General features: G+C 23.3%; 1 protein-coding gene across 1 annotated transcript; it reads left to right on the top strand.

Moving 5' to 3' along the window:
- Window positions 1-346: 346 nt before the first annotated feature.
- Window positions 347-2,283, top strand: LOC145841142 (uncharacterized). The gene is made up of 2 exons (XM_082948514.1): window positions 347-378; window positions 1,554-2,283. Exons 1-2 carry the CDS (start codon window positions 347-349, stop codon window positions 2,281-2,283), a joined length of 762 nt encoding a protein of 253 aa, XP_082804640.1.
- Window positions 2,284-12,682: the final 10,399 nt, after the last annotated feature.

The following is a 12,682-nucleotide window of genomic DNA, read 5'->3' as shown; positions in this document are numbered from 1 at the left end:
TAAGTGGTAACTCTATAAAAACTATGAAAAAGTCAGTTATAAAAAAGCTCTATTTAAAAAATTTATTTTAAAAACTCTTAATATCTGACTATACCTAAAAAATTAGTTTAGTTAGTTTTAGTTTTATAAAATGTAAAAAAAAATATTTTTTTACAGCCTTATTTCAAATTAGTGTTTCTTAAAGTTGGCAAAGTGGCACTTGTAGGCAAAGGAGTTATAGTCAAAATTGAAGGCTTGAGCACTAAAGGGGCAACAGAATTTAAAGTAGTTATTCTGGAGTTAATGATATGTTAGAAGTAATATTTGTATGTTTTAAATAATATATTTTTTAGTAATCTAATTAAAAATGGTCAAAGGTATTGTAATTTCTTTGAATAGGTTGGGAAAACAATGATTTACAATAGTAACTTTATTTAAAAATATAGTCATAATTTTAAGCTTTTTTTGTAATATGTTTTGTTGTTTATGTTCCTGGTTTTCTTAATTTCTTTAGGTTTGTGAAAATTCTTCCAGATGTTTCAGTATTTTTCCAGGATTAAAAACATAACTATTTTTGACCATAGTTAAAATTAAATTGTTGTTAATTATTTTTAGATAAGTTTAAAATACTAAGATATAAGTAAGATAATTATGCTGAAAAAATTTTTGTTTTGTTCTTTGCACCATGTCCAACTTTTTTATCAATTTCTTTAAAGTTCTTCTTATATGATTGTCAAATGTTTATTATTTGATAATACTTTAAATAAAATAAAACTACTGTGAAAATTGGTTTACAAGAAAATATTTAGATTATTAATTCTTTTTATAAGGGTGTCCTGTAATATCCTTACTTTTTTAATTTTGAATTTTTTATGAAATAAAAAACTGAACTTTTATTGTCTTAATATGGCTACATTTACTAGTAAATTATGCAAAAATATTATAAAATTTAAAGAAATATAGCTTAATACCTTATTTTTTATTTTTGTATAAATTTCAAGGGACTTTTCACAGTTTTTTAAATTCTAATGTTTTATTTTTTTTTGTTTTGATAATAAATAAATTCCAGTTAATGAGCATTTATGGAAAATTTTTTAAAACATAAAAAGGCCATATAAAATCTAAGTTTGAATATGACAAGTTTTATTTAGTCATATGACATAAAGAATTTTTTTTAATTCTGAAATAAAAAAACTATTATATAAAAAAAAAATTAAGTAGTGTTCTAAACTAAAAAATTTATAAATAACTATTAAATTAAAATGTTATAAAATTCAAATAATATAAAACTCATCTTGAATAGAGCATCAAGTTTAGAACTTAGCTTTCAAGATAAATTTTGAGCTTTATTGAGTGTTGCTTTACTAAACTAAAATTAAATTAATAAAAATAAGAAAATTTATTTTACTACTTCTCATAGGAGAAAAGCTAAATTTTTTTATAGATTCAAAACAGGTTTATGAGCAAAAACATAAAATAGTAGTTATAAAAGTTTTTTTTTAATTCATAGATAAATTCAAATGTTTAAAAACAACTTTCACTGGGCAATACTTACACTACCAATCGTTTTGTAGCAAGAAACGAAAAGTAAACCTAATCAAAACGCTGTACCATAGAGCATACAGAATCTGTTCGAAAGAATTACTTCATTCAGAGGTTGAGAGAATAAAAGAAATTCTAATAAAAAATGGTTACCCACCAGATCTGATTAAGAAGGTGATAAAATCACACCACAATAACATAAATCAACCTAGACTATTTGGACCGGAGAAGTTCCTAGCAATATTAAAACTACCTTATATTGGAGAAAAATCACGAGTATTTGAGAGCAAACTAAAAGACTTAACAAAAACATCTTACAATCAAGTGCTTCCAAGAGTTATATTTCTTTCAAAATCTTTATTAAAAGTGCAGCTGAAGGACCCGATACCAGACAAAGACAAAAGTTGTGTAGTATACAAGTTTAATTGCTCCTGCGAAAAGAGCTATATCGGGCAGACCTCTAGGCACTTAAAAACCAGGATAAAAGAACATCTACCTGCTTGTGTATTGAAATTCATCGAACAAGAACCTGAAATAAAGACAATAGCAACAAAAAACGCAGCAAAAAGATCTTCAGTTGCAGAACATCTAATAAATAATAGAGATTGTGCTAGGAAATATGACATATCCAGATTTAGAATAATCCATCATTGCAATAGTGTGTTTGATCTCGTGAAGTTGGAGGCTATCTCTATATTTTTGGAGAAACCAGAACTGTGTAAACAGAAGGAATTTGATTATAAAGTGTCTTTATTTAGTTAAATTATCTATTTTTTATCCGTTAGTAGTATTTGAGTTTAATTATTTATTACTTTACACTGATTATTTATTGTGCTTATTACTTTGTTAGTTTTAACTTTTTGTGTTTTTGTTTAAAAACTTATTCATAGTTTTAGAATTGTTCTACTGTTAAGTTCTGACGAAAAGTAGTGTAATACGTATAAACTATCACAAAAACTTGAGAGAGTGTTTTATTTATTTGTTTTTGCATTAAATATGAATTAGCTGATAATGTTTGAAGTATTAAAGATAGTTTGTTTGTAAATAAAAAACTTAATTTAATAAAAAAGGTTTGACTTTATCTATTAGTTAGTCAAATATAGCTAAGTTAGTTATAAAAGTTGTTCTACTTTAAAATTAATTAAACTTATGCACTTGAGATAAAAGAAAAATACTCGACGTTGATGTTCATACAAACAAGTGTGATTATTATTAATGAAATAGGTTAGCAATAGTAAGCAAAAATAAAAATGAAAATATTATATATTTTAAACTCGGGTAGTGCAACATACAGAAAAATGTTAAAACGTTAAAGTTAAATTTTAAAGCTAAACATTAGTACAAGGTTTAAAAACGTAAAAATTTAAAAACTATATAGCGATCTCATTTGTTCCTTTCTATTTTTTTTTGTTTAAAGGATATACGTTTTCAAACGTTATCATGTTAATTTTTTTTAGACACATATTAAAAACTTTTGTATAATAAGTCTACTATCTGCGACAAAATGATTATTAGACTTGCTTCTTCTATTGTAATATTTTAGTACTTCCAACGTAAAAACTTTCTTTTATAGTTTTATTTTCTAGTTTTAAGCATTTTCAGTTAGCTTGCTTGGTAAACTTTATTTGTTTACTTTTAATAACTTTATAAGTTAATTTTTTAAATACGTAGTATGTGTTTTAATTGAAAAAAAAACTTCGAAACCTTTATAAGTATAGTTTTAATTTGTAAGCAATAAAAAATTAAAAAGTACTCATACGAAATGTTTTTGTGGTAAAACCTGATTATATGAAAGATTCGTGTTTTAGATGTTTCATTAACTTTTTATAAAAATTTTTGCCTAACTTTGTTGATAATTAAAAAAAAAATCTGATTATTGAAACAATTTACCTTTAAAAGCATCTATAATATTTAGTAAAAACTTAAACGTTCCTGACAAAAAAAAGTTTTATCTTAAAGTTTAAGCAACAATTAATGTTTTGTTGTTTTTTTTAGTAAGGGTTTATAGTTAAAAAATAAATTAGTTTTCTCATATAAATAAAATTGAACTTTCACACAGAATATGTTTCAGAAAGTACAGAATTATTAAAAATATATTATTATAACTATATAAGTATTCTTTGTCTTACTTTTGATGCTTTTTTGTTTAGTTATTTTACTTATTTATATTGCCTAATATTTTTTTACTTCTTGTGTTCTGAAATTTTATAGTTGTGTAATTTTATAAACAAAATTATTTAAGTAAGTCAACTTTACAACGAATATTGTAAATTGTAACAAACAAAGGTTTATAAAAATATTTAAGTAATCCTTCAATAAATTTTAAAAACAATCTAATATAACATAATTACTACTTAACTTAGTTTAGGTAACTAATATTCTATAATAATATTTATGTTGCTTATTCTAAGTACTATTTTGATCTCACTTACACATTTGTTTGTTTTTATGCTTCTGCAGACATTTTAGTGTTGTTTACAACATTAACTGCTGCAATATATCTATTATTAAACTTCTTAGAATAGATATAGTCTTGTATATAAGCCTTAGTTTTATTTCATGACGCTATACCTTGGTCAGTACCGTGCTTATTCACTTATCCGAAAATGTTGGGCAAGGTTTATTTGTAAAAAAATCCGGATAAGCGTTTTTCCTAAGAAGTACAAAAAATCGATTTTTTTATAAAATAACAAACTACTGTAGATTAAGTAATACATAATGAATATTAAAATCTCAGCTCCTCTTTTTTGTATTAAACTTTACCAAGTTTATCTTCACTCAAAATGTTCTACAAAGTGACCTTCCTATGCTAAACTGTTCTATCATAAAAAAAATTGCACACTTTGTTTACCATTTAACAAACTTTTGATTTATTTTCGAAGGTTAGCGCAACTCGTTTTTTTTTATTTGATGTTTTGTCCTTTTCTAAAATTTGCTTTTCCTAATTTTTTAAGCTTTTATGTTTGTATCAAACAAAAATCATTGTTTTTTATATTGAATTTTTTTGGACATTTTTTCGACTGAAACTCTCCGGAAAGTGAAGTCCAGATAGGTGAATAAGCAATGTATATTATCTACTTGTGAATAAATTATTTGATTTAAACTTGTAGTCTCTGTCATTGTATAGATTATATAATAGTAATAAAAAAAATTCAGTACGCTAAATTTTTGCAGAAAATTGTAAAATATTACGTTTTTTTACACGAACTTAAATCTAGCCGGTAAATTTATAAGTTATTTATAACTTTGATTTGAGAAACTGCGCATATTTTTTATATCTTATTCGTATTTTTATTTTTAAGTAAAAGCTCTGAAAAATAAATTTAAAACGTCTATCAACTTTATACGCAATATTGTTACAATTATAATTAAAAACTGTAATAATTTTTTTAAAGTGTTTTGTTTATTTTCAGTTAAGTATCTAAATTTTCAATAATTTTCTATCTAATTTAAGTTTAACTAGAAAATCACGGTGTTAAAGCAAAACTTGATAAACGAGATTTACTTATGTATTAAGTAAATTAGATTTTATAGTTTAAATTATGGCTATTTAAAAACTAAACAGTCAAACTAATTCATTAGAATAAGTTAATAGACATTTGCCATAAAACTATTATTGCTGTTTATTAGAGTACAAAAAATTGAGTTTAAATCTATAACTATTATCATAGCTTGCTTTAGAAGTAAAGATTTTGAGAAAAATATTTTAAACATGTTTTTTTGTTTAAAATAGTTATTCGGATATTTTTCGACAAACCAGATTAAATATAGTTTTACTCTTTTAAAAGTATAAAAATGTAGAACTTTAAAAACATGTTTCCTTTTACGAGATCATTTATATAGTCTACTTTATGACTCTAGGTTTAGTTTTTTTATATTAGTTAATTAATTTGTTGTTTACCAAAAATAAATTAAAAAAAGCTTCTTCAAAGACAAATAAACAACGTACTAATTAGGATTTTAAAATGTTTTTAGATTTGAAAAAATATTATTTAATAATAGGTTTATCTTTACGTAAATTTAGGTATATAACTCTTTAATTTTATAGTAGGTAAACAAAGTTTTTTTATATACAAACTTACTTAAGTCTTTATCTAAATTATTAAATAGGCTATCGAAGCTGTTTGTTTTAATATAGACTTTTTATCTAATTATTCTCAACCTTTTTTTTTATTTTTTAGAAAAAAGAGTTCACCTTAAAACAGATTTTCCAACAAAAAAATAAATAATAACATTCACAATTATTCGTAGTACATATCATATTTGAGTTCGATAAACGAGAACAATTGATCTACTTTCAAATGTTTCTAATTCTATAACTTAAAACTGTAGTTGTTTAGATTTTAGTCTAATAAACTATACAATCATTGAACTTTTAATTAAACTAGTAAATGTTTTACAAGTCGACAGATGCGTTTTAAAATTAAAGCCTTGACCTATTTAAACAAAACAAAAAAAATATTTTAAAGCTAAGTTTCAAAATTAAATAGTATTAATATTTTTTTATGTTCATTTTGATTTTAAAACTTTAACAATTTAAATTTTATATAAAATATTTTAATATAATATTCAAAATATTAATTTTTTTAAAATAAAACCTTAATACTATTTCACAGAACTTAGGTGAATTGGCATGAATTAAGCTTAGTAGTACCAAACTGTTAATCGCTCAACATTAAATAATTAGAACCAGTAACATGTAAAGAAAATGAAAAATGTATATTTGAAAGTTAGGCAGTAAACACAAAATGCTATAGTTTCCCTGATTAAAATAAAAAAACAACTGTTTTATTCATAGTCACCTAAAATTTGATCAACTTAATACCATAAATAGTACTGAATAAATTACTAATAAATGAAATTTTAATGCGGTTAATTAAAATAACTTAAATTATAACTTTTGTTTATCTAACAGCTAAAATAATTAAGAATGTCTACATATAAATATGAAGAAAAAGAAAGTTTTTAAAACTGACTTATTTTAGTTTTTTAATTTCAAGTCTGCTTTATAAAATGCTTTAAAATCCTTTTTAGATAATAAAATTAAAAACAAAAGTTTTGTAAGTATGCTCTTTAACAGTAATTGGAAACATAAACAATAAACTAATTTTTAGAAACTATAAGAGTATATTGCTATATAAATCAATTATTAATACATTTGTTTTTGTTGTATACGTAATAAAAAAAAAAAAAAGTTTAGAAACTATCTCACTAAGTAAATTTAATAAATAACTTAGCAGTTCTTTATAAATAGATTTATAAAAAATTAAATTCATAAAAGTTAAATATAAAAATAATAACAATAAACATATTAAATCAAATACTTCTGACTGCATACTCTAAATTTTCAAAACTAAAACAACATATTTAAGATACGCTTTGTTTTTTATACACTATAAAAACTAAAAAATAAATACACAAATTTTTAAAACATAACTAACAATAAAACTGATACAAAATTATTAAAACTAACAATTTTTGGTAACTATATAAGAATTTATACAATTAAGTACATTTAGGTTTTTTTTTTTTTACTTTTAAACAATTTTTTTTCAGCAAAATTTTTATAACTTTACACTTATCTTTATAAAATGACTTTAAAAATAGAATACAAATTACATTTATATATTTAAAAAAATATATAACTATATTAAATTTCATTTTTTTATAAAACAAATAGAGTATTATTTTACATAAATTAAAAAAGATAAAATAATTTAAATTTAAAATATTTTATCGTATACATCTAGTTCATATCACATTCCAAGTTTATTTTTCAAAAAATTAATAAATTTTTTAAACAAAAATAAGGTATTTTAAGTTTTGTTTTATTCTTAGAGACTTTACTTATGAATTTGTCGCATAGGTCTAACAATATATAGTACTAAACTTAAATGATTAGATTTTATAAAAACTTTGACAGTCTTAAATTTTATTTAAAAGATATTTATGAATTGATTATTAGCGATTAATTTTGTCAAAAATAATGATTAAGCTATATTGGTTTTAAATATTTGTCAAAATATGGTCATTCGAAGCATTTGAAAAACATTACAATAAACTTAACTTTAGCCGTCTTAGTTTTTAAGTCTTAACAGACTGTTTCTTAAAAGCTGTATTTGTAGGACAAGTGTGCAAAGTTTTACTTATTTTTGCTTCAAGTGTCAAAAGTTAAATAATTAAAATAAATCTATATAAACACAATAAAAATCATTGATTCTAATAAAGTATAAAAAATTTTGTTATTGAAAATTAAGTGTTCACTAATAAAATAAAAGCCAGATTCATTTTAACTATACTTACTGACTTATTGATTGAACTAGTATGACTTGTTTGTGAATATTGAAATAAAGTAAACTCTTTATGAACTCTATAAAAAAAATTTACTAATAAGTTACATCAGCTCAAAAGTTTAAATCAAAGTTTTTCTGTTATAATTGAGTTAAAGGTTTGTTGACAGTCCTACAAAAATTACTGACCTTGTGCAACTATAAAATATCAAACTAGTACATAAAACACTAAAAATCTTATTTAAATTAAACCAAGTTAATCCACCTCAAGTGTAACATGGTCCGGTTGATTGCTTTTGAAAAATTTATGTTTGGTTTACCTTTAACCTACTTAACTGTTTGCATTCTTCAAAATATATAACAGTTTGTGCCAAGTACAGTAGACTACTGCTAAAGTACGCACTTTTTTGGTACGCACCCCGCCTTAAGTACGCACTTATCCAGAAAAAAAATAGTTTCAAAGTTTTTTATATTTTTTTTATAAGTTTTTATATATTTATATCAAATTTAAATAAACAAATAACCTAAATAATTGCTTTTACAGATTTTTTGCGAGAATTCATTCTCATTTCAGCATTGAAAATCTTAAAAAGTTCCCTCATATTATCACGGGAGGCATATGTTGGCTTTGGTAGTGCAACTTTTTTTAAAACTTTAATGTGACATAATATAAAACTAGTTAACCACAAAAACTAGTTACAAATTATATAAAGTCAAAATAAACATATAAAAAGAAACAACAACAACAAAAAACTAAAGCTAAAAAAAAAATTAACGAGCATCTTATCATTGTGCACTTGTACTATAAATGTTTCTACTGATATAAATTTTCTTACAAAAACAGCCCTGAAACGTTTTTCTTTCAAAAAATTTTGCAGATTAGAATTATGTATTAAATGTTATTTAAAATAAAAAGACTTCTTCATTTGGCTTAATTATTTAATGACTAGTTGTAAGAAAGAAAACAAACAACTAAATTTCATATTATACTATGTCGTCAAAAAGTACGCACTACCCGTGCTAAGTACGCACTTTTTGGTCGGGTTCAATTTGCGTACTTAAGCGGTAGTCTACTGTAGGTGGTTCATACACGTGCCAATGAAAAGTACGCGGTCATGTGACCATAACACTACTAATTAACAGTTAGTTGAAACTTTATCCATTTAATATACTTTTAATAAAAATTCTTAAGGTATAATTTTATAATGTCAGTGTTTTATTTGATTCTACAAAAAAAAAATAAGTACAGTGAAAATGACAGTGTGTTGTTAGAAATTTTTAGCATCCATAAAAAAAGTTCAGATTTCTATTTATTTTCCATTTTCTTTCAACAAATGAAAATCATTATCTCAATTTAGGAAACTATGACATATTTTATATAAAATTCAAAACTTTCATTCTCAATTATTACACCCTATAGGTTTTCAAGTAAATTACATTGGTTTTGACGTCGAAAAGAGCTTGCATTGATATCTTGGAACATATTTAGTTTAATATCCCTCTCTTTTTGTTAAAAACTTTTGACAAATGTTCTAAAAGACTCACCAATAGATTTAAGTTTTGCCTATACTGCATTTGATGACTTCGTGTACACAGAGCAAAACACCCAATGCAATATAATTTAATTGCAATATCTTGTCAAACTATTAATTTACCTCTACTTGCTTTTTTCAGTTAAAATAACACAAAAAGTAGGTTTTGAATAAATGAATTTTTTGAAAAATAGGAATGCTTGACATTCAACTTACCTTATCTCACTATTAAAAATATTTTTCTCAGCTATGTGGAAATTATCCTATAGAGCATAATTTTAGCTTAACAATAAATGATAAATAGGTCCAACTTTTTGTAATGATATCAGTAATCAATAAAAACTACAAAAAGTTAACTTCAATTAGTCAAACCCACAGTTTTGGATTGTATAATGTGAACTCAAAAGTTCTTAAACAGGGATTTTGTAAATATTTTAATTGAATTATTAAAAAATAACTATTTTACACTAAAAACACTTTGAAATTTCCAACAAAATTACCTTCTTTATTTTTAGTTGCAATTTATTTAATAACAGCGGTCTATGACAAAACAGAATACTGGTGTTCAAACATTGTTTTAGATATAAAACAAAATTATAAAAACAATCAGCAGCCTGTGTTATCCTGTGATCCAAATTTTGAATAAAATAAGTTTTGGCTTTACTATTAGTCTAAAAAATATATTTTTATTTGTGTACAATACAGCTAGTTTAAATGAAAGTATTTTTTAATATTTAACATACTAAGCTTAAATATTTATTTTAATTGAAATTAATGATAATTTGAATATTAAATTAAAAATAGCACGATTTGAAGTGGGGGCATCTGTTCTGTGATTCGACAATCTTTCTCTTTTAGACTCTGCGATGGCAATTTTTTCCAAGTTGCATAAGTACATATATTACTTTTATTTTTTGATAAAACCTTAAAGCTAAACCTGTAACCTTAATTTTAGTTTAATGGTTACTTAAGCAACAAATGTTCCTTTATAATTATTAAACCTATGAACTATTTGGAAAAGCATGTTGTAAGTAAGGATAATCTTATTTTATTAACGAAAACTGACAAGGTTTTGTTAATTGAAGTTGGAGAAAATAAGATGAACAAGTTTATGAAGAAAGATGTTAATAAAAATAAAGTTTAGCTTTCTATTACTCATCAAATATTTCGAAGATTTTAAGTACGTCTGAAGATTTAATGTGCTTTAAGAACTCTGTTTTAAATGGTCGTTGAATATAACACTTTTTTAGACCTAGACTCTACCTCTTATAGTAGAATAGCTTAAAGCAATGTATTCAATATTTACTCAGAATTGCAAATTTTTTTGCAGCAGATAGCCAAAAGATAACCGAACGCAGCAAATACGAAATGATATTATTGTCTATTATTCGTCTTTGACTTCTATCAATTTCAGCATTTAACAAAATTTTATAAAAACTTTTATCGTTTAAAAGTATTAGTGTGTGTGTCTAAGCATTATTAAAACAGTTTTTTTTTAAATATATCATTTAAACTCAACCAATTACGGTTAAGTTGATGATGATTACTTTGAGAGGACTTGAGGTTGACAACAGTTGTTTTACTCCAGTAAGTATGGTTCAATAGAAGACAGTCAAAAACTAATAATTATGAAGTTGAAAGACCTAGAACAGGCCTTGGCCTAAACTCCTTCATTTATTTGGGTCCTAAGATGTGGTCTAGTGTTCCAGAATTTCTGAAAGAGAATATGTTTAAATAGAGTTACAATAAATTCTTGGTAAGCCAGTATACTAAGTAGGTTTAGAGTTCTTTGGTTGAGTAATTTGTGTACATGGAGATATGCTTATTTGCTTTGGTTAGTAATTGTTATATGTTTTTCTTATAATACATGTATGGTCATTTTTGTGTGTATTTATTCTGGCTTATGGTTTGCTGGTCTGATCTGTTGATATGTAAAGATATCTAAATGAATGTTCATAATTTTTTATTTGCTGTTTTCTAGTTGTGTTTTGTTTTATTTGTTAGCTGTATGCATTAATTACTATTGCATAACTTATTTAGTTTTTTCTTACCTTTATTAGATTAAAATAATTCTATATTTACAAGTTTCAGAAACTATTTTTTTCTTATATATCAAATTTAATTTTTATTTTCATTTATTTTTTCCTGAAGAACAGTTCAGTAATATAGTTACTTAATAGGTTTTAATATAATATATTTATGCTAATGTTTTCATTATAATACTAGTTTAAATTATATTTTCAACCACTGATTGCCTGTTCACTCTGGTGGTAGTGATAACAAATATATTTTACCCTTTTTTAACAATATTATACAGAACAATTCTTTAGCGAGATTTATAAATTATTTCTGTTTAAATTTTTAGGTTAGATAATAAGTTGTTTATTTATAATGTTTCAAAACTATTTTGTTTCATCAATTAAAAACTTTTTTATGTAGTTTAAATGTAAAAAAATTAAAGTTTTCTTTCCTTTAATTATTTTGTGGATTATAAATATTTATTAAGCTAAAATAAATAAGATGAAAAAAAACATTAGTCTTAAGTTTAAAGTTGTGAAAGTTTTTTTAATAGTAAGCATTAACCTCTTATATGTTAGTTTATATAATAACAGTTTTATATTGTTTAAATATTTTATTTTAAATTAAATTAACTATTATTTATTTTAACTAGGCATTTTTTAATGAAAATGTTAAGTTTCAATAAATAAATAAACTTTTCTATTTCTTAGAAATATTTAATTTACAGTGTTTTAATTATTATAACGCGCATTTCATTATTAAAGTTAATAAATTTATGATCTAACAAAAGCAATCATAAATCACAAAAAAGAAATGTTTAATACACAAAAAGTTATTTTAAGCCAAATAAAAATAAGAAATAGAGTATTTAAGAACAGCATAAAACTGCTATTTTCTTCTTGAGCTTATTCTCTCAAACTTTTTTTTTGTTTACCTTAGCGTGTGCATAAGAACTCTCTCGTTTAAACAGCTATAATTAAGACTAGAACAAATTCTGACAAGTATGGTTTAAACTGTTATTATTCTAAAAATAAAAATACCCAGCCAAAAATATCTATTATAACTGAAAAATAAATATTTTGTTGTTAAAATCAGAATAAAAAACAAACTATTTTTAAAAAGCCTGATTTTTATGGTTAGCTAAAGATTAAATTTTTTAATTAAAAACTAAGCTATTACTTAATAGATGAACTTTTTAGAAACAAAACTTAATTTATATTAATATTATAAGCAATTTATATTATAATATGAAATCATACTTTTTTTCCTGGTATGACACTTAGTTGACTGTTTTGCAAACCTCCTACGGAGTGTTACTAT

Source organism: Thalia democratica, chromosome 7 (genome assembly GCF_965202585.1).
Source record: "Thalia democratica chromosome 7, ktThaDemo2.hap1.1, whole genome shotgun sequence".
In the NCBI taxonomy this organism is placed as follows: domain Eukaryota; kingdom Metazoa; phylum Chordata; class Thaliacea; order Salpida; family Salpidae; genus Thalia; species Thalia democratica.
The sequence above is the reverse complement of the archived record's forward strand: the minus strand, read 5'-3'. Positions and strand labels throughout refer to the sequence as shown.

Bases quoted from the DNA above. Each gene is read 5' to 3' on its own strand.
- LOC145841142 (XM_082948514.1), top strand. From the start codon at position 347: ATGGTCAAAGGTATTGTAATTTCTTTGAATAG. The intron at 379-1,553 runs GTTGGGAAAACA...ATCGTTTTGTAG, and splicing joins ATTGTAATTTCTTTGAATAG to CAAGAAACGAAAAGTAAACC.